The sequence below is a fragment of the Mustelus asterias genome, chromosome 2 (genome assembly GCF_964213995.1).
Source record: "Mustelus asterias chromosome 2, sMusAst1.hap1.1, whole genome shotgun sequence".
Lineage (NCBI taxonomy): Eukaryota > Metazoa > Chordata > Chondrichthyes > Carcharhiniformes > Triakidae > Mustelus > Mustelus asterias.
The window spans coordinates 99,112,617-99,135,868 of NC_135802.1; the positions used below are offsets into that span (position 1 = coordinate 99,112,617).

At 40.2% G+C, this 23,252-nt stretch overlaps 1 protein-coding gene across 2 annotated transcripts in view; it reads left to right on the top strand.

Annotated features, from left to right (window-relative positions):
* The first annotated feature begins 5,097 nt into the window (after positions 1–5,097).
* The window catches only part of LOC144510066 (ubiquitin-conjugating enzyme E2 E2), a 218,890-nt gene continuing 200,735 nt past the window's right edge, over positions 5,098–23,252 (top strand). The window contains exons 1-3 of one of the 2 annotated variants that reach the window (XM_078239308.1): positions 5,098–5,316; positions 6,095–6,280; positions 10,701–10,751. In XM_078239308.1, the coding sequence (XP_078095434.1) occupies positions 6,105–6,280; positions 10,701–10,751 (227 nt within the window). In that variant the 5' untranslated portion in view covers positions 5,098–5,316; positions 6,095–6,104. The remainder of the gene's footprint in view (positions 5,317–6,094; positions 6,281–10,700; positions 10,752–23,252) is intronic. The other variant, XM_078239299.1, reaches the window with a different exon arrangement.

A 23,252-nucleotide genomic window follows, 5' to 3' on the forward strand; every position in this document is an offset into this window, starting at 1 on the left:
TGCCTAGATCCTTCAGTCTTCTAATATTCCTAAGGGTTCTACCATTTACTGTATACTATCCATCTGCAGATCTTCTAAATCGCATTATCTCACATTTGTTAAATTCCATCTGCCATCTTTCGGCCCAGGTCTCCAGCCGATTTATATCCTCTGACAATCCCCCTCACTACCCACTATTCCCTCAATTTTTGTATCATCTGCAAATTTACCAATCAGACCACCTACATTTTCCTCTAAATCATTTATATATAGTTTACAAATAACAGAGCCCCAGCACTGATTCTTGCGGAACACCGCATGTCACAGACCTCCAGTTAGAAATGTACCCTTCCACTGCTATTCTCTGCTTTCTATGCCCAAGCCAAGTTTGTATCCATTTTACCAGCTCACCTCGGATCCCATATGACTTCACCTTCTGTATCAGCCTGCCATGAGGAACCTTATTGAAGGCTTTACTAAAGTCCATGTACAACATTCACAGCGATGCCCTAGTCAATTTTTCTTGTCACTTCCTCAAAGAACTGAATGAAGTTTGTGAGACACAATATCCCCTTCACTAAGCCATGCTGTCTATCGCTAATAAGCCTATTCTTTTCCAGATGTGAGTATATCCTGTCCCCAAGAATCTTCTCCAATAATTTCCCCACCACTGATGTAAGGCTCACAGGCCTGTAATTTCCTGGATTGTCTCTTCTGCCCTCTTAATGAGAGGAACAATGTTAGCTACTCGCCAATCCTTTGGTACCTTGCCTTTGGCTAAAGAGTATACAAAGATTTTGCCCAAGGCCTCAGCAATTTCTTCCCTCACCTCCCTCAGTATTCTGGGATAGACTCTATCTAGCCCTGGGGACTTGTCCACCTTAATGTTTTTCAAAACCTCCAATATCTCCTCCCTTTTTATCTCAACATGTCCTAGAATGTCAACATCCTCCTTTCTACACTCACCATCCACTACATCCTTCTTCTTTGTGAATACTGATGCAAGGTACTCGTTAAGGACCTCACCCACCTCATCTGGCTCCACAATCAAATTCCCTTCCCTGATCTTGAGTGTACCTATCCTTTCCTTAGCTACCCTCTTCCTCCTTATATAAGCATAAAAAGTTTTGGGATTCTCCTTAATCCTGCCTGCCAAAGACATTTCATGGCCCCTTTTTGCCTTCCTAAGTCCCTGTTTAAGCTCTTTCCTGCTATCTTTGTATTCCTCAAGAGCCTTATCCATTTTCAATTTCCTGAAATTTATGTATGTTTTCTTCTTTTTTTTCACTAAGCTCACAATCTCTTTTGTCGTCCAGGGTTCCCAAATCTTGCCATCTTTATCCTTCATTTTTACAGGGACATACTTGTCCTGAATTGTTAACAACTGATTTTAAAAGACTCCCACATATCGGATGTGGATTTACCCTCAAACAGCTACCCCCAGTCTACATTCCCTAGCTCCTGCCTAATACTGTCATAATGTGGAGATGCCGGCATTGGACTGGGGTAAGCACAGTAAGAAGCCTCACAACACCAGGTTAAAGTCCAACAGGTTTATTTCGCAGTACAAACTTTCAGAGTCTCAGGCTCCTTCTTCAGGTGAGTGAAGAGTTGTGTTCACAAACAGGGCATATACAGACACAAACTCAAATTGATTTGTGATTGCACCGCGCCTGTTCCTGAGATCTAACCATATGGCCTCACTGCATGATCCCACCAAGGTGTCCTCCCTCTATATAGCTGTGACATTCTCCCTAATCAGTAAAGCAACACCCCCACTCTTTTCTCACCCTCTCTATCTCGCCTGAAGCATCTAAATCCTGGAATGTTAAGCTGCCAGTCCTGCCCTCTTTCATCCAGTCTCCGTAATTGCCACAACATCATAGTTCCATGTAGTAATCCAAGCTTTAAGTTCATCTACCTTACCCATCATACTCCTTGCGTCAAAGCAAACACACCTCAGGCCATCTGTCCTGTCATGTTTTGTACACTCTCCCTGTGTTTTATTTCTCTTAGCCTTACTGGACCTATATACTGAGTTCTCTACAGTCTCTGTACTCTGGCCCGTTTTGATTTTTGTCTTTGGTTTCTCTGCCTTCCACTTTTCCCCTCGCTGCCTTTTGTTTCTGTCCCCACTTTACTTCCCTTTGACTTCCTGCATTGGCTCCCATCTCCCTGCCACGTTAGTTTAAACCCTCCCCAAAAGCACTAGCAAACACTCCCCTCCACAATTATTCTCAGAAAATTCCATGCATCAAATTGAGCAGGGAATTCTCTATCACTAAGAAGTGATAGAAGCAATCAAATCAACCAAACAAGGTGAAGCCCCTAGTCTAGATGGCATTCTAAGAGAGATTTTGATGTAAAGTAGGACAGAGCTTGTTAACCAACTTAGAGCCATCTTCTAGAGTATCTGGGATCAGGAAAAAGTTCCACAGGCTTCAAGGTGTCAACAAAAATCAGCATCTGGAAATGGAAAGAACCTCAAAATATATGCAATAACTACTAAGGAACTGGTCTCCCAATCACAGAGATCATCACAATGACCCTATTAAATTACCTACCAGACAGCCTTGTAAATGGTGCCCTCCTGAATCATAATGTGGTTGAAGAGCTAATAGTGGGACAGCTGATGTGGCATTTGCAGCAAGAAAAGTGCAGAGAGCAACATCAGGATCTATATATGGTGTTCATAGACCTAATTAAAACTTTTGACAGTGTGAGTTGACTATGACACTTGCTCTCCAAGCTAGGATGTCTGAACAAGTTTGTCAAAATTCTGTGTCTACTGCATGATGGCATATTTGGACATGTTTGTGCCTATGGCAAGATGTCCAGTGCCTTTGCAGTAACCAATGGTTCAAAATAGGATGCACCATGATTCCCCAACTCTTCAATATCTTCTTTGCTGCAGCGACATGCCTGCACGTATCAACATTAGATTCCATTCAGGGAAGATCTTCAATCTCTCCAGGCTACATGTCTTCACCAAAGTCACAGAGTAATCAGAGTGCTTCTCTATGTACATGCCAAAAACTTGGATCTTCAAATCAGTGTCTCCAAGGCAAAGGTTATGTACCAGGCATAAGTTATGAAGTACCATTGGCAACTGTTGAATATACCAGTCTCAAAGTTGTAGGAAAGTTATCATACCTTTGTAGTGTGCTCTCTAGGGATGCCACTATTGATATTCACAATTCCAGAAAGCAAATTCTACCTATGACCAACTACATGTTTCTGTGGTATCAGCATGCCATGAAGCTGAGACGAAAGTCAAACTTTACTGGACCATTGCTCATATTATTGTGCTCCTCTCACTGTTCCTAACCATTATTTGTTATTTTGATTATAACTTGTTTAATGCTGTGCAATGGATCATTGTATGTAATATATATATGTATATCAAATGCCTCTTAGAATAAATCATTTTGAATACAGCAGTTTGCTGCTATTGACCTGCATGTCACATAATCTTCAATTTATCTTTCTCCACTCACCCTAATTCAAGCTTAGTTAACTCATGCTTTTGCTGTTCTCTCTTTTTATATGATAGTTACTGTGCTGGGTAGCAAGGCTTTTTTAAAGATAATGAATATCTCACTTAAAAAGTCATGCATGCTAATCTCTTCCCTAGTCTAATCCATAAATCCTGTCTTGCTCAGGAATCAGTGAAAAACAGGAGACATTTACCTGTCTAATTACTAATAAAGCAGACATTCATAAAAACATCATGTAAAAGAATAGTTGCTGTCTGTAATATTTCCTGTGGGTGCACCAAAATATGATAATAACACAAGATTAATTTCTCAGTCTGATTCAAAAATTATGGCCGAAATTCTTTGATCTCATTTGCCCCGTCGAGAGCGGAGAAATTGGTGCACAGCCAAAACTCCATTCACTGCAGCAGGACTGGAGAATCCCAACTGTGGGCAAGATCAGAGAATTCCAACCGATATATAAGAATGTGTAAATGAGGTGATATAATGTAATTCTTCACTGCCTGCATTGTATACAAGGGAAAATAAATCCTTTCGTTTTCTGACGACAAGAATAAACATCAAAGTTCTTACTTTTATATGGGTTTACTTTTTGTATTAAGCTGCTTAAACCACCAGTTAGGCGGGTAGGGGGAGTGGGGGGGGAGCTGGGGGTTTGGGTAGCAGAGAGGTGGGAGGGGTAAGAGGGAGTGGGGAGTGAGAGGGGTAGAGGGGAGTGCGAGGGGGGCGGTGAGTGCGAGGGGGTGGCGGTGAGTGCGAGGGGGTGGCGGTGAGTGCGAGGGGGTGGCGGTGAGTGCGAGGGGGTGGCGGGGAGTGCGAGGGGGTGGCGGGGAGTGCGAGGGGGTGGCGGGGAGTGCGAGGGGGTGGCGGGGAGTGCGAGGGGGTGGCGGGGAGTGCGAGGGGGTGGCGGGGAGTGCGAGGGGGTGGCGGGGAGTGCGAAGGGGTGGCGGGGAGTGCGAGGGGGTGGCGGGAGTGCGAGGGGGTGGCGGGGAGTGCGAGGGGGTGGCGGGGAGTGCGAGGGGGTGGCGGGGAGTGCGAGGGGGTGGCGGGGAGTGCGAGGGGGTGGCGGGGAGTGCGAGGGAGTGACAGGGAGTGCGAGGGGGTGGCGGGGGCTGGGGGGGTGGCGGGGAGTGGGGGTTCAACTGGGAATGGGGGTTAGTGGAGAATGGGGGATAGCAGGGAATGGGAGGGAGGATGGGGTGGAGGGGAGGGGGAGGTGGAGGGGAGGTGGGGAGCCGGGGGTGGAGAGGGGGAGGTGGGGGTGGGGACGAGGGCGTGGGGGGGAAGCAGCCGCTGATCAGCTGAGTAATCAGATAGCCTCTGGAGGGGAAGACGCGGGAGGTTTGAACCGAGCAGGTGCTGACACGGAATAACGACCAGTGCCCTCGCGCCCCATTCCCCCTCCCCGCGTGCCTGGCAAGCAGCTGCGGCGGCGCTGATTCGATGTCCAACCGCCGGTGCACGCGCCGTCGTTCGGGTGACAATGCGGCGGTTGGACTCCTCAGCACACGCGTTCCCTCCGCCGGTGTCACTGCGGGTGGGGGAGCGCGCTCTCGCGAGGGGCGCGCGCGCGGCCACGTGTTGCTAAAGAGCTGATTCAGTTTTAAAAGCGCGCGCCGCTGCACCGAGGAGGCCGAGCGCACGCGCGTGAGTGCGAGCCCAGCGGGTGGAAGCGGCGGCGGATAGACAGACTGAGTGAGAGAGAGGGAGGGAGAGCTTCATCTCATGTGTTAGTATTGGTGTTTCCCCTTCCCACCTCTTTAACTCTGTTCTTACTCCCCTCTTTTGTCATCGTGACCCGAGGACAGGCAGCGGTTTTTATTTTCCGGCCAGTATTCAGGTAATATCAAGGAAGAAGATTTTTTAAAAAAACATAAGAATCACCTCCTCCTTTCCCTTTTATCCCATAGCACCTAACATAAGGCCTCTCAAAACGACCGGACAGCTACCAAATCCGACCTGAAAGTTGGAGACGAGAGGGGACAGTGTTTGTCTTTGTGTGATATTCGTGTGTGCGTTAGAGACACGGTGGAAACATAAAGGCCTTTAACGCACCAGTTATTGCACACTGACTGATTTGCAGTTTCCCCATCCCTGACTCGCTCCAAATGGGAAACTGGTCCCCCTTCTACCCAAATGATAAACAGTTTGGTGTTGAAAAGCCTCTTTCGTTAGTTATTTCTGCGCATCAAGCGCATTTGACGTGGCTGTCAAATGTATGATTCTCTCCCCACTCCACCACTTAGCACTTCGCTGGCACTGGATGTGTAACTTAATATTGGGATTTATATTCGGTCGAAAAAAATTGTAGGCTGCCCATCGTCCAAAACTTAATGTTGTTGCATTGTCAATATTATGGAAATTGAGACACAACAACAGTAATGGTGTTGACCTAACAATGTTTACATCTGGGGAATGTTTTAGATCTAACTAGATAACACCCTGGAATCTATTGGAAGTTGGTGTGTTTTTAAAAAATAGTCAGCAATTACAAGATGAAAAAAAATGCGAGATATTAGACAGTGCCTTTTAATTGGGACAAGACTCTCTCTTACACTTTGCTACATGGAACGAAGTTAATCAAATTGCCCATTTAATTTATTTGTTTTAACTTCCAGAACGAGTGAAATGTCCAGTGAGCCGCAGAGGGCTGATGACAGCCCCAGTACAAGTAGTGGTAGCTCAGATGGGGATCAGCGTGAAAGTACACCGCAAGAACAAGAGAGGGAACAACCCCAGCCCAAGAAGAAGGATGCCAAGATTTCCAGTAAAACTGCTGCTAAACTTTCAACTAGTGCTAAAAGGTACATCTTACTCGAAAATTAGCATTTTGTTTGTCCCACTAGGAAGGAAAAATCCCAATGTTGGGTTATTATTAGCAAAATGAAGGCAGAAATGCATTTGGCATGGCACATTTGTGATAAAACTCGTGATACAGCTTCTGCTTGATTTCAGTAGGTTACCTTATTCATTTGAATAGTGCAGATGTGGACTATCATCTCCTTATTTATTTTTAGTGAAAGCCAGATATTTAAGTGCAAGTTCTTGTATACTTTCTTTCTACTTTGCTTCTTTAAATATTATCCCACTGAACTATGGATCTACAAGTTGACAACGAATGCAATTTTGCTGTTCTATCAATATGGGTACTGCTATGCACTAGTTTCTGTATCAGTGCAAAACTCATGCAGCTAGAAAATTATTGAATTCTGTAAGGGGTTAAATTTGGGTGCAATTTTAATTGGACTACTGATTTGCTGTGAGTTCATTTCAGGCTACTGGCATAGTCCAGTTTCACCTACATTGCATTGAAGCTACATTTCAGCAGCCATCAAACACATCATCTGGACTAACACCCCAGTATGAAACTACAGGAATGCAACATTGCCACAGGTGCCATTCTTTGAATGAGACATTAAACTAAAGTATCTATCTGCCTATCCCAGTGGCTGAGTTTAGTCTAAAGATCACAAAGTACTATTTGAGAAGCACCGAATTTTGCACATGACTTGCCCAGTGGTATAGTGTTATTTCTGATTTGAAAAAACTTGTAAAATATTTATTTATAGTATAATCGTGCTGCTGTGCTTCAAAATGTTGGTGAGCATAATATATACAAATGTGAAATATTAGTGTAGGCAGCATAATTGTCAGTGCTTATTATGTGACTACTATCTCTGTATTTAGAAAGTGAAATAAATGCAATGGCAAAATTATCACTGTCGAGGCTAATTAGCAAGAAGAACAACATCTGGAAATATGCTTCTACTTCCGAAAAATGAATAAATGCATAAATACTTGAATAACAGCTTTTAACAAAATGGAAAAACACACTTGCCACAATTCAGATTTACCACTTTTTTCTGATTTTGATGAGACATTTTCAATAAAATACTTGTTGAATTAAGAGGTAATTTGTCAGGAAGGGCAATACAGCCTATAACAATGCAAAATTAATGTTTCTCTTTTCCATTTGCTTCAAATATTAGTTGAATTTCAAATGACTTAAGATATTACTGTTTATTGTTTTCATATAAAACAAGAGGTTTACTGTCATTTTTTAAATTGATTTGATATCCACCATCAAAATGAACAAGGAAAAAGCTACTCAGCCTTGGCTCAGTGGTAACATTTTTGTCCATGAGTCAAGACATAATCTTGGCTGACACTCAGTTAGACTGAGGGCATTCTGATGTTACCAATAATAAATTAAAATGTATTCTCTCAATGTGTTAAAAACCCATGTGATGTAATACAGAGCCATGCAGATCAGAAATGTAAGAAGTCTCACAACACCAGGTTAAAGTCCAACAGGTTTATTTGGTAGCAAATACCATAAGCTTTCGGAGCAGAGCTCCTTCATCAGATGGAGTGGATATCTGTTCTCAAACAGTACACAGACACAGAAATCAAATTACAGAATACTGATTAGAATGCAAATCTCTACAGCCAGCCAGGACTTAAATGTACAGACAATGTGGGTGGAGGGAGCATTCAACACAGGTTAAAGAGATGTGTATTGTCTCCAGACAGAACAGCTTGTGGAATTCTGCAAGTCCAGGAGGCAAGCTGTGGGGGTTACTGATAATGTGACATAAATCCAACAAGCTGTGGGGGTTACTGATAATGTGACATAAATCCAACATCCCGGTTTAGGCCGTCCTCATGTGTGCGGAACTTGGCTATCAGTTTCTGCTCAGCGACTCTGCGCTGTCGTGTGTCGTAAAGGCCGCCTTGGAGAACGCTTACCTGAAGATCCAAGGCTGAATGCCCGTGACTGCTGAAGTGCTCCCCCACAGGAAGAGAACAGTCTTGCCTGGTGATTGTCGAGCGGTGTTCATTCATCCGTTGTCGTAGCGTCTGCATGGTTTCCCCAATGTACCATGCCTCGGGACATCCTTTCTTGCAGCGTATCAGGTAGACAACGTTGGCTGAGTTGCAAGAGTAGGTACCGTGTACCTGGTAGATGGTGTTCTCACGTGAGATGATGGCATCCGTGTCGATGATCCGGCACGTCTTGCAGAGGTTGCTGTGGCAGGGTTGTGTGGTGTCGTGGTCACTGTTCTCCTGAAGGCTGGGTAGTTTGCTGCGGACAATGGTCTGTTTGAGGTTGCGTGGTTGTTTGAAGGCAAGAAGTGGGGGTGTGGGGATGGCCTTGGCGAGATGTTGAAGGCTCCGGAGGAGATGCCGTAGCTTCTCCGCTCCGGGGAAGTACTGGACGACGAAGGGTACTCTGTCCACCGTGTCCCGTGTTTGTCTTCTGAGGAGGTCGGTGCGGTTTTTCGCTGTGACGCGTCGGAACTGTTGATCGATGAGTCGAGCGCCATATCCTGTTTTTATGAGGGCATCTTTCAGCGTCTGGAGGTGTCTGTTGCGATCCTCCTCATCCGAGCAGATCCTGTGTATTCGGAGGGCTTGTCCGTAGGGGATGGCTTCTTTTACGTGTTTAGGGTGGAAGCTGGAGAAGTGGAGCATCATGAGGTTATCCGTGGGCTTGCGGTACAGTGAGGTGCTGAGGTGACCGTCCTTAATGGAGATGCGTGTGTCCAAGAATGCAACCGATTCCGGAGAGTAGTCCATGGTGAGTCTGATGGTGGGATGGAACTTGTTGATGTCATCATATAGTTGTTTCAGTGATTGCTCACCATGACTCCAAAGGAAGAAAATGTCATCGATGTATCTAGTGTATAGCATCGGTTGAAGGTCCTGTGCGGTGAAGAAGTCTTGTTCGAACCTGTGCATGAAGATGTTGGCATATTGAGGTGCGAATTTTGTCCCCATGGCTGTTCCGTGTGTCTGGATGAAGAACTGGTTGTTGAAGGTGAAGATATTGTGGTCCAGGATGAAGCGGATGAGTTGTAAAATTGCATCTGGAAACTGGCAGTTGACGGCATTGAGTACTGAGGCCGTTGCAGAAATGTCCCAGGGTAATCCCAAACCTGTGCTAAATTGGTTGGTCTCAGTATCTGCAAGCGAGAGAAGGAAAGCCAAAGTATTCTCCCTATTCAGAGTTCTTTGCTGGAAAAAATGCATATGTGGACATTGATTCAGGATCAGAATTGGCTTTACAATTCCTATAATTGAATATCCTGTCATCTATCTAGGATCATGAGGAATGGGCATAAGGAGAAGCTGAGAGAATTGCAGGACTGTTGTTAGCTATGTAACCATTATGCAGCATGAGTCACCATATTTGAGAGGAAAGGGAAGAAATAGGAAATAGCTAGGACAGGGAAAGTAGTGCCCCAACAGTGACATTAATCGCCCCCTGTAGTTTTATGGAATAGTCACTTACCTGTGACAAGACTGGTGAACTATTCATCTGACTATAACAATTCAATCCCGTTCTTAGCAAAACACTCAACAATGTAATTACTTCCAATTGGAACTATTCATGTTTCCTTTGAACATTATTTTTTTAAACTGGAGTTAGAATTAGATTAATGTATATCTAGCGGTGTTTCTAATAGGTTCAGCCACATGGATTATTAAGGATACAGATTTCCAAGAAGTTATCCTTTCTCACACTTTAGATATTGTGGCTGTTCTCAATCTGTCACCATTATTGAACTGAAATCTGTCATTCAATTGCCAGATTTTCAATAGATTCCTGACAGAGTCTAGGTATCACAAGTCAAATTTTAGTGTTGACCAGTCTTTCTTCTGTTTTTATCACGAGCTTGTTTTCTAAATTTGGCTAGTTTTACTTAGCGTATGAGGATTTTGACTTGCTTTCTATGCCAATTCTGCATGCTGAACTTGAATATATTGAAATTGCATGCTATTGTGCTGTTTTCATTCTACTTTGGAAGTTCTATGAACCTTCACCTTAAAAAGCACCATTGAATATGGTGCTTTTTAAACTGACATTAAATTTACATTTCCATTAAGCATCTCCAACTCTCCAAATTTACAGTTTACAAGTTAGTGTAAGGCTCCATTCCTCAGATATTTCTTATTTGTGCTACAGAAGAGTTTGATATGCCCTACTGGCTGCAGCAAATATCAGGGGAGTTAATGTACATTATTATGTTTTCATCTTGCACAAATGCTTGCATACAACAAACATGTGCCCTTTAGATTCCTTTGACGACACAAAGTGATATGGCTTCTACAAAATGACAGGACTACTGCTTGAAATTCTATGTTCATTGGCCAACTAATATGGAATTGGATACAATGTGTATTCCTAGTGAACAGATTTTCTTATGTGCCTCCCTGTAGAATTCAGAAAGAACTTGCAGAAATCACACTGGATCCTCCTCCAAACTGCAGGTAAGAACAGTTGGATGCATTTCTTGTTGCCATGTGGAAATATTGGTTAGGTTATTCGAGAAATTGTATTCTAGGATTGTTTCCACTTGGATATTCTCCTTCTTTTCAATATCCAAGACTATGAAGTATTAGATGAGCTTCTAAAGTTAAGGAAGATTGGCGTTTTTGTATGATTACTATGAATACAATTGTGTAATTTGAAAATGTTTTCATGAAAATAATTGTTACTAGTCTAATTGTCAGTTGTGAATAATGAAACAAGGTGTGTTCATTAGCACACAAGGTGTTTGTTCAGAATGAGGTTTTCATTTGCTGTTGAAGTTCAAAAAATATTGATTTACATTTGTTATAAGAAATGTTCTATTTGGCTCTGAACTTTCACGTGCAAAGCATATTTAATAGTCTTAGTTCAGAACGTAGAAAGTTGCTTGCCAGTTTCAGTTTCTTGCTTGTCTTTTTATGTAGTTCTCAAATATTGCAATTACGTTTAAACATTTTTGATTAGTTTTCCAATATGAAACCTTTGTTATAGTTTATGAAGTGTTGCATATCTTTTATTGTTATGTTGCATATCCAAGGACTGTTACTTCTATTTCAGTATGTACAGCATTATTCCTGCATTAAAGCTTGTTAAAATGCTTCACAAGCATTTAAGGCTTTGGTTACTTCAATTAAGTAGATTCCACATTAATAGTTTTATGTTAACCATCTTCTCAGAAGTTTAAAACGCATTATCCAAATATCTGTAAACGGAATATTTATAAACCATTTTGAATGACAACTGGATGCTTTCTGAAGCCTGTAAAATTAACCAGCAGAAACGATGTGGTGTTTCGTTAACAAAGTAATAATGTACCACTTCTTAATTTTTGCGCAAGTGAATTGTTGACTTTTACTATCACCATTCTGCTTTTCTAGAACTCTGGAGAGGGATGTTTGTAGCATGAAAATGGAGCTATTCTAGTCAAAATAAGTGCATTGGTTTATTTTCTATTGCAAATATTAGAACATTTCCATTTGAAATAATAGACTGGAATTCTCCGGTTTCTTACACCCTGCCACCGCTGCAAGCAAGAACGGAGAATTTGGCACTCAACCAAATCTCCATTCACAGAAGTGGGACTGGAGAATCCCAGCTGTGGACGAGGTCAGAGAATTCCAATGTGTTGCTGAATTTAATGCTCTCTGCATGTCTTGGAGCTACTGCCCATTGCTACTAAACATAGAAAATTGAGTTATAGTAGCGCTTCTTCCATTTATGGTTTGGATTCACAATTTATTAAAAATTGAAATGCATAGAATATATTTCTTTACAAATTTGTAATTTAATACAAGACCATTTTGAAGTGAGTGATGGTTAAGTTGTTTACTTTTGCCTATGGTTGTGATTATTAAAACTTTTAAATCACTTCCTCATGTTTAACTTTGATCTGCAATATGCGTACAGCATTTTTATTATGTTTTCCCCAGCTAGTCACAGATGTGCTTTTCAGGGAGTTATTACAAATTGATGATTTTGACATGATCATTGTAAGTCTGTTGACAACTTAGTTAATTATCAGGAAATAGCTGTCACTGTATATTAAGTATTAAGCTCAAACTGGTGTGGAACAGCCTTTAATAAATCAAGGTTTTGGATCTTGAACACTATTAACTTTCACCACTTTCATCATATTAATATGAGTTCATAGAGGTAGAGTGTAGAGTTCCTTGTGGCAAATGAGCAGGATCAATTCAATTCTGTTACTGATAAGCTGGAGAAGTTCTGGTTTATCCAAAACTTAATGTACAATAGCCATGGTATCAAGGGTGGTGGGTGAATTTAAGCAATTTTTGAACATTTTGTGGTTATTTTTAATCTCAGTTAAATGAAAAGAAATAACTGTCAAGTTTTAATGCTGCATCATGTACAGCAGTTCTGTTGCTTTTTTAAAAAAAAACTGTCTTTAAAATCACAGGGCACTCATGATCAGAAGTGATAATTCTGATTGTTTTCAATGAAATGTCTTAAACTGCATTTGCATTACAATTCTGATATTGGTGCGCCAGTCTTAAAAGTTGTAGTATAAATTCCTGCCGTACTTTGGACTTGTGGCTTAGTATAGCAACTATGTTGACACTGTAGCATAGATGGACCCTAAACTATGTAATCAAACTGATAAATATTGACATTTAATGAACAAAACATCTATAAATGCTAACACTGTGCCATCACATCTTTCTTATTTCTGCCAAAAATTGCATGTGTTTACAACAAAGTAGTTCCTATAATATTTTTTATTTGTTTCCATTTTTGACCACCATGTAAAATAATCAGCTTATCTGTCTGGAAACTAATAATTTACGCAACTGTTACTGGAAGATATAGCATGTTTTTAAATAATATAATTTTAATGCTCTGGTTATTAAAAGCAAAATATCACCCCTGTATGTTTTTAACCTTGTGATTTGGTTTTCTTAAATCACAGATTCCCATGCCATGTGAACAAATTCTTTCTGACTTACTAGAATGGCTAATGTGAGGTTTCAGTGATTCTGCTATTGGTTTGGTCTATATTTTAGTAAGATGAGCAAGTTGCTACCACATAAGCAATGTAATGATTTATTTCAGGTCAATATACGACATCATGTTCATTTTTTTACATCGTCGAATGCCTATATGACTTTCATGAATCCATTATAGTATTTCTCTATATATGCTTAATAGAGTTATAATATTACTCTGTATACTACTTACTAAAATTTAAATATACTAGAATTTCATGAGAGCCTCTTTCTTTATTTATGATCTAAAGCAAGATTATTTTTTCATTTCTCAGGTTTCATTTTCTTCCTCTATCAGTTTTGATTACCTTCATATTCTAGTGAGAGTGTGACACAGCCATCATGCTTGACTATACTCATCAGCACTTTCATTAGTTTTTGAATAAGCAATAGACTTGATAATCTTAAATCATATCTCTACCCTGATTATCACTGTCATTTGGGAATATAAAAATCATTCAAATATTTTGCAGACAGCAATTAACAGATGTGGTCCACTTTGACTCCAGCAGTTTGGTCACACACAAATGAATCAAGCTTTTCACAAGCAAATGTAATAGTTTACAGTTCCCTCTCAGTGTGTGTGTGTCTCTTAACACTGCATCAGTCAATAAAAATGCTGCATATGCAACAAGTTGCCAATTATATATTTTCACCAGCATAGTCCATCATTTGGTCTGGTATGCATCAATTTAAAGTTTTATTAGTCTTTCAATATTGTATAACTTTTTTACATCTTGCTTCTAGTCTGTGACTTCAGCTTTATTCAGTAGTCTTTTACAGTGTTTTATGAGATGAAACTAAATCTAGCACAAATTTACCCAGATAATTGACCACATTTAGGAATGTATTTTTTGCACTGTACCACGAAAGTTGCATGACTGTCAGATGTGATGTCACCAACAAGTGCCATTTCTGAGGCTCCAAATGGATGCCTTTAATGTGTCAGCAGTGGCTCAGTTAGTAAAAGTAGGTTGACTCTTCCAGTAACTTCAGGTACACTGCAAAATATGTCATGTTCCTCTTTGATTAAACGCTGCACTATTAAGTTATCCATTGATGTAATTATGTATTTATATATTGTAAGAATTATTTTGCGATATACTTTTGAGCAGATGAAATGCATAAAATGTATGTCCCCTCAAAATGAGTAATAAAAAAGGCATAATTTAGTATTATTTCAATGAATATCAGGGACAGAAACTTGAGAATGTATCTAATTTGAAAATTTATTTTGCATTAGAAATCTATACTATAATATTCTTTCAACCTGAAGCTTAAGATGTTTCCCTTTAATTGCTTAATTTAAATTTGAAATTCAACCAAATTTGCAATCTACAAATTTATATATATATAATGAAACACACCGTGCCTAGGCATAGGCCCCCGACCAAAGGGGCTCAGCTATCAGCAGCAAATGCCAAGTGAAATCAGACTCTGGACGAGAAGCAAAGGGCATAAAGGTAAGTAACAGTTAGCAGCAGGTGAGCGCGAGTCCACAAGGCAGGGTAGGGCACGACAGCTGACCACGATGGAGAAACAGTGCGGGGAAGCAAAGATCTGCGCTGGCAGCAGGGTGATCCCCACCTCAGGCCATAACGAGGACATAGTGTGGAGAAGCAGAGGGCGGCCCCCAGGCCAGTGACAAGTGCGCAATGCCCGGAGGCTAGGGAGAGATGTGGCAGCAATGATGAGGACACAGTGGGGTGAGGCAACCTGCCTCAAACACCCCAGGCGAGCAAGGTGGGAATGGGAGACTGTGAGATGTTGGGGGTGGGGGAGAAGGAGCTTCATAAGGGGTTGGGTTGCAAGGATGGAAAGAGTGTGAGGGATTGCTTAGAGAGGGAGAGTTCGTGAGATGGGGAATGAGCGGGTGAGGGAAGATGAGTGTTGTTTGGAATCTATGATCAGAATCACAGCTTCATTGTGAAAAGATTAATCCCATTTTTGAAGAGCTAGAACCTGATGATGACATGAGATTGACCACGCATTTCAGTTCTTTCAATTACTATCAGCTGCCTAAAATAGAGATCAACTTCTTTAGCAATATCAAGCAATACTACCAATCTGGCAGTCAAAAACACAGAAAAAATGAAGTCAATGAAGTTAAGCAAAAAGCCAGTTTGTCATTTTATTTTAGAAAGCTCGAAGTATTGAACAGTGCACATTCATCCAAAAGTATGCCAATTATATGATGACTTGCAAATTTCCAGAGATGTCATATTGACTACAAAAGTTGAACAAGTGGACTCTGAAATTACACAATATGGCTGATACTCATGAAGTGAGGGAAGAAACATACCTCAAGACATTACTTATGGCCAAAATATGTTTCACTGGGTATGATAGAATGTTTTGTACTAAATAAACCAGAAAACATAGATAATATGGAAAATTTGAGAAATGAGTTCGAGTTTGGCGGCTGAAAACAGGTTAGAAGTCTTCATCAGTCCCATTTTCTGAGGGTGAAGAGAAATGGGATGATAAAAATTAGGTTGTGGGAGGGGGCGGTGGGTGAGGTTGGTGGGGGCAAAAATGAAGTTGAGCACAAGGCCCCACTAACTGTAAATCTCCCATTTGCTTATTCCATTAGTTCATCTATTTTCTTTCCAACCTTTAAATATTTTGATTTGACTAAATTCCATTTAAATTTTTATTCCCTCTATATAAGTTACAATACTGGATAAATTGCTTAGCAAATCTTGATCAGTGGTTCTTCTAGCAATCCAATCCTTGAAATAGAATGCTGGGCCAAGATTTATTTTCGCTGGTTCCCATTGTTTCTTAGCCTTCAGGGCGATTCTCTGGCCTCACACACTCATGCAGATGGCACTGGGGCCGCGCAGGGCCAGAGAATCACAGGTGTTATGGTTCAGGTTAGAAACTCAAGTGTTTTATGAAGCCCGCCTGAATCATAAGTTTTGCATCCTGAATTTGGCTAGGATAAGCATGACATGTTCCACTTCAGCTGTGATTCAAAAGACCCAATAAGGAGTTTTTATTAAACAACGCTTATTTAAGAATATAGTTAACATATAACAAAAATTAGCAATAACTTTTATCAATTTATAAGCGAAAACAATACAACCACAATAATGTCTAACCCTTAACCAATATATATCAGATGTTCCAATTAAAACCAATATCCAATAAACAAAACCCTTTAAACAGATTTATCACTGCACAGGCTAAAGCTCATATGATACTGGAATCCAGTTCCCTGGGTTGATTGTTGATTTCAAATGATCTTGAAAACTCAGAGCAGCTCAACAGAGAGAAAGACTTCTTTTACAGCTCGTTTCTAAGACAGCCTATAACACTGCAGCCAAAACAAAACTGAAAGCCTTCATTCGCCTGACCTGCCCACAGCTTTTTTTCCCTCTTTCCAGCAATGACATTGCCCAAGGATGTGACCATTTAAAAAAAAAAACTCTTAAAGGTACACTAACCTCACACAGGGGAGGGGCTATAGCATTTTCAGCAACAAGGAGAACCCCCTTTGGGATTCTCCCCACTCCCACACCCCAATCCATTGCCAACCGTTGAAGTCCTTTGGTTTATTTCATTCAATTTCACAGTCCAATTCCTTTTAACTAGACTTTGACAGCTTAATGAGCCAGCATGCTGGAGTTTTGTTTATCTTTCCCTTCACGGTTGAATGCATCTGAAGTTCCATCCACTCCACCCCCCCCCCCCCGCCACCCCCATTGTTCCTAACCGCATTGTTATAAACATCCTACTTTTGCTTGACAGTTGCAGGAAACTGTGAAGATACTGTGCCTTTAAAAATGTATTTTTATCATGCTTCTCGTAAGGGGTATGTTTAAAAGTCAGCTCTGTTTTACAAAGTGCCGATTTGTCTGGGCAGCAGGCAGCTCAAATGCAGGATAATGACTGATGCATTTGGGTTTCCCTCGAGGTTAGATTAGTGTTTTGATTAGGTTGATTGTGTTAATGAGCAGAGCTAAACGTGCAAGAGAGACGGTGTTTTAAAATAGTCAGTTTCTGCCTGGTTCTGAAAGGAGCTCTGTCTCCCTCTCTCCAGAAATGTTTTGAGAATTCTACAACTGGCAATCTAATTACAAGCATGTAAGCCTGTTTTTGCTAACTGATTTTGAAGAGGGGTTTTAAGTTTGTAAGAGGAATGTTGCTTGAATGGAACTCTTGGGGATAGATTAGCAGTTAAGAATTGTATCTTGTTACATTTCAGCATTGGTTAAATGTTAAGCTAATTCATTTGTTCTAGTTAAACTGTGTTGTTAAATTAAAGTTTGTTTTGATAGAAGCTTCCCAGTTTGTCAGTAGAACCATGCCTGGAGTGAACCATCATATCCTCACAATGCCAAAATAGCAAATAATTCGGGTCTAGTCTAACTTCATAATGTACCTTGGTGTTTCTGATCTTGTACCGTAACAAAATTGGGGGCTCATTTGGGATTAAAAGCTATAAGACAGTGGGTGTTTGAGAATTGGTGTTTTTCTTTCAGGTGTTGTATTCAGTTAGTTTAAACAGGGAGTGCCCTAATGGCTCTTTCAGTGGCTAAAGTTTTCTTGGAAGAAGTCACACGGGATGATTTACAAAATTGATAGATATACTGCAGTTGACTATATCTGAAGGGTCGAGGAAGGCGGAGGTAAATGCAATGATAGCTCAGCATTTAAAATTGGCAAAACCAAATTCAGAAGCACTGGAATTGGCTAGAATTCAGTTACAAATGAAACAACTTAAATTAGGAGCAGAAGAAAGAGAGAGTGGCAAAAGCGAGAGAGAAGGGAAATCGCAGCGGAACAGAGAAAAATGATTAGAACAGTTAAAGAATTGAGATAGATAGATTGAATTGCAGTGAAAAAGAAAGGGAGAGATTGTTTTGAACTTCAGAAACTGGAACTTAAACTGGCGGAGGCCAAGGTTACAGCTAGGAGTAATGATGAGGACAGTGAGGAAGAACCAATTCATCATAGTCAAAGGCCAAGTGGGGATCTGATTATATATGTTCAAGCGCTGCCAAGGTTTGACGACAAGGATGTAGAAGTCTTTTTCATTTCATTTAAGAAAGTAGCTAAACAAGTAAATGGCCACAGACCAAGAGGGTATTGTTGGCTCAAACAAAGTTGGTAGGTGGAGCTAGTGAGGTGTTTGCATCACTGGCAGAGGAAGTAATTAGGGATTATGATGAAGTGAAAAACTAGTGCCAGAAGCCTACAGAGGGAGTTTAGAAATCTAAGGAAGGAACCAGGTCAAACATATGTAGAATTTGAAAGAACCAAGCAAAGTATTATTCAAAGGTGAATAAAAGCATTGAAAATAGAGCAGATGTCTGATGTTTTGGAGGAGTTTAAAAATTCAATTCCCGAAGTAGTGAGAACTCGTGAAGAGCAGAGGGTTAAAACTGAAATAGGCAGCAGAAACGACAGATGATTGAGTTATTTCATAAATCAAGATTTGGGTTTCGACATCAATTTCAATCTGTGAGGGATACAAACTGGGGAAAAAAGAAATCCTCAGGTGGCAAAGGCGATTTTGTGGGAGATGGTATAGATAGTTTGCCTCAGGTTAAAAAGGAGACCCATGAGGATTGAAGAGCGATAAAAAGCCTCAGATGTTTTCACTGAAATAAAGTAGGGGACAGCTAGGGCAGTTTTGGCAGTTTAAGGAAAGCATTGGGAAGACAGACATTGTAAAACTGGATAAGCCAGTGGGGTTTGTTATAGGATAAAGGAAACCCCAGTTGAAGCTAAAGAGGTGCAAAATAATGTACAGCCTGTTCAGGGATTGGTTAATAAACAAGTACTGGATCTCTTTAAGGAAATTACTTGTGTGGCTAACTCGTGTACAAGGAGGAGTAGATAAGGAAGTTAAAATTTTAAGGTGCAAGTCGATCTTTAATGGTGAGTGATGAGGAGATATGTAGTTTGGATGGAGTATTGCCAGAAAAGGTGGTGGTAGTGGAATTCGTGGTGAAAAGAATAGTGTTCCATTATGTAAGGAAGGTTGGAGAGTCCAGTGAAGAGTGGTGAAGTGTTAGCTGGAGTAATGGAGAAATTACCTTTTTTAGGGATGCAGTTCATCCTGGGTAATGATATAGCATCACAGGTAGGAGTGGTTGAAAAGCTAGTTAAAAATCATGCAACACAGGTTGAGACAGGAGGAGAAATCAGAGTAAGGATAAGGAGACTAAAGTTCAATTATCACAAACAATTTTTGACCAGATGGTTGAGAGAGAATAAGAACAGGTGAAGGGCAAGGCAGATATCTTCAGTTTAGGAAAGTTGGCAGAATTACAAGAGAAAGATGTAGAGATAAAGCAGTTGTATTAGCAAGCAAGAATAATTTGAGTGTATGCCGGAGTGTCATTTACATTAAAAAGGATGTCTTAATGAGGAAGTGGAAACCTTTACATATTCAAGCAGATGAAAAATGGGCAGAAGTTCAAAAAGTTGTACCACTAGGGTTATAGACAGGAGGTGTTACGAGGAGCACATGAGGTATCAGTGGGAGGTCATTTAGGAGTAAGGAAAAAGTGAACAAAAATACAAAAACATTTTTTTTATTGGCCGGGAATGTATAAAGATGTCGTAGAATTTTACCGTCTGTGTCAGGTAATAGGAAAACTTCAAGTGGTAATCAAACCGGTATCCTTAATACCCATTCCGGCATTTGAGGAACCCTTTTACAAGGGTCCTAATTGATTGCATGGGATCCCTGCTTCAAACAAAAAGTGAGAATCAGTATTTGTTGGCCATAATGGATGTGTCTACCAGATTTCCACAGGCCATTTCATTATGTAATATTACAGCTAAAAGGATTGTAGAGGAATTACTTAATTTTTTTTACCAGATACCAACTACCCACAAATCCAATCAGATCAAGGTTCCGGTTTTAAGTTAAAGTTATTCAGGGAAGATATGGATAGCATAGGAATAAAGCAATTTAAATCCACTGCATGCCATCCAGAATTGCAGGGAATGTTGGAATGGTGACATCAAAGTTTAAAGACCATGTTCAGGGTTTACAGTCAGGATTATCCAGAGGATTGCAATAAAGGAATTCCATTTGTACTTTTTGCAATTAGGAATGCATCTAATGAATCAACTAAATTTGGTCCCTTTGAATTGGTTTTTGGTCATGAGATAAGAAGATCACTTAAATCGATCAAGGAGAAATTGGTGAGTCAGTGTTCTGAGACTCCATTGTTGGACTACATGTCAAACTTTAGGGAGAGATTAACTAGGGCTGGTGAGTGGGTTAAACAACATTTAAAAGTGGCAAAGCATGTGATGAAAAAAGAAGTGGAGACAAAATCAAAAAGCCATACTTTTCCTAGGAGGAATTAAGGATTATAATTACCATTGATAGATGAGACATTAAAAGCAAGGTTTACAGGTGTTATTCAGCTCTAAACTTAACCTACTTTCCAGGTATTTAGCTTAGTATTAAAAACCAAAGGACAGGAGTTGACTCAAAATCTCTTAAACTTTTGTTTATTTAACACTTTAGGTGCCAAACCCTAACTCACAGGCAACACTTTAACTCTTATACATTAATATTAACATTAATTGAAATTCTAGCTCTTTGACTGAACTTTAATTCTTTAACTGAAATGAATACTACCCGGTTTCTTGAGCAAACTGGCCAAGTCCATTCCCGATGTAAATTCTTCCATGTGGTTCTTTGTCTTCTCTGAAGATGTTCTTTCAGGGCACATTTGTGATGGTTGGTCTCCAAGTTCTCGCAGAAGACAAAGGGCTGAGACATTCCTTTTATCCCCAAACTGTCCTAATGTTCCAGAACGTTCCCTGAAACTCAGCCAATGGTGTAAACAATCCTTATTTGTCCAAACTATCCTTATTTGGTCAACGCAGGAAGTATCAGGTCACAGCTCACAGGTTAGGTCATGACTCACTGAAGGCTTCTAACTAACGTGTGTTTAATTATAACTTGACCAAAAATCCTAGCATGCTTGACTCTCATTGTCACAATTGCTCTTGCAGCTAATATTGCCATTGTTATTGTTGCTTTAATCATTGTTGTAGTCAGCTGCCTGGCCTTATCAAATAGAAAGAAAGTTGAGTGAGGTGAATTATTTGATAAGAACCCCAGAAAGAAGGAAATCTTAAGTGTGCCATGTTAATATGCTCAAAGGGTATTTTGATAGGGAAGGAAAGCGGAAAAAAGATGTGTTAGTTGTTGAAACTCAGATTGAAGAAACTAATTCAGATGATTCTGAATTTGACATTTCTCAAATTAGATTGGATAATGAGGATGTTCTCAGAAATTGGGATAAATCAGAGTTACCTTCCGGAGGAAAATCAAAATGATCTGAAAGAGTTATTACAATCACATGGAGTCTATATGTGGGAACAAACTGGGAAGTACTTAAGTAATGTAGATCTAGAAAATGCTGTTCCAATTGAGCAATATCCGTGTAGACTTAATTCACTCAAGCTGCATAGGGTCAAAAGGAGCAGCTGACGTTTGCTCAGTTGAGATGCAGCAGCCGAAAGTCGCAATGAAACAGTATGAAGGACTGGTGGAGAGTTGCAAATATTAGATTATGAAGGCATGAATGGAGGAAGATTAGTGCAATGTAAAACTGATGAAGGTGGTCACTGGACAATGATGTGATTAAGGAAAGTGAGCAAGTTTGGAGACAGTTGCAAGAAAAGTTGACTGATTTGAAGCTTGTTCCTGAGTTGCTGAAGTTCTCTGAGCACAAATTGCAGGACTGTCAATAACAGCTTCTCATCTATGAGAGGAATAATGTAGATCAATCAGCAGTCATATGTGATCTCAAGATGGAGATTGAGGAGCAGAAATATTTTACTATTGCTGATAAAAGAAAAGGACAACAATGTGAAGTAGGACCGTTTGCTGAAACTGTACCATTATTCCTAATTAACTACTGAGATAATGAATTTATACAGCTTGTACAGACATGGGTACCCAGAGAAACAGTACTGTTCACAGTTGATGTTCAAGGAAATTACGATGGTTTTTGCAGCAGCGTAACTGCTATAATGATCGCTAAAACCATAATTGCATCAAATCCTGACACCAAAGAAGCCAATCTGCTATATATCTTTGCCAAAGAATATGCAGAAATTGATTATGAATATCTAGAATGAACAAAGGAATAAATAAACTTTATTGGAACAGATATATAATTGGAAACTCTGGAAAGAATTTTAAGCGTGCCATTTTGCAACAGAAGGTGGAGTTGGACTACCTGACAGAGAAACTAAGGCAGTGAACAAGAAAGGGGACAGGGATAAAGTGGCCTTTCTTGATGGCCCTAAGCACACACGTGAAGTTGAGAAGGCATGCCAAGAGACAGGCTCTCCTTGACAAAGTCTGACAACCTTCTGAAAAAGATTGCTTTGTTTTTATATTTTAGAACACTGAAAATCAAAAGAACTGTTTGATCTCAATGTAGGCAATTACAAAGCAAGTTTGAAGTGGTTTGTCTTGGTTTGCATTCAATGTAAAGTTTTACCCTCCAAATCCTGCCCAACTCTCAGAATTAATTTACAATCATGACAATGGAATTGGTCTTGGAATCAAAGCAGGATCAAGAACTGAAGGTGGCCTTTGAATGAAAGCAGAAGCAGCTGAACAACAGCAGTGTGTTGAAAAAAGCAGGGAGGGAGAACATGATTGCACATGCTTTAACACAACTTTGGTGACAGAAGAAGGAATATTCAATGTTGGAAGAGAAGGACTGAACTATATCACTGTTTGCATGCTTAGATGTAATAAAATGTATATATATATCTTGGAGTACAAATACTGTGAAAATTTGAGGTTTTGAAAAATGAAGCCATCTTTTAATATTGTTCTTATTTTAAGAGGGGAGGTCTGATGATACTGTGTCTTTAAGAAATGTATTTTTATCATGCTTCTTGTAAGGGATATGTTGAAGAGTTGGCTCTGTTGTACAAGGTGCCGATTTGTCTGGG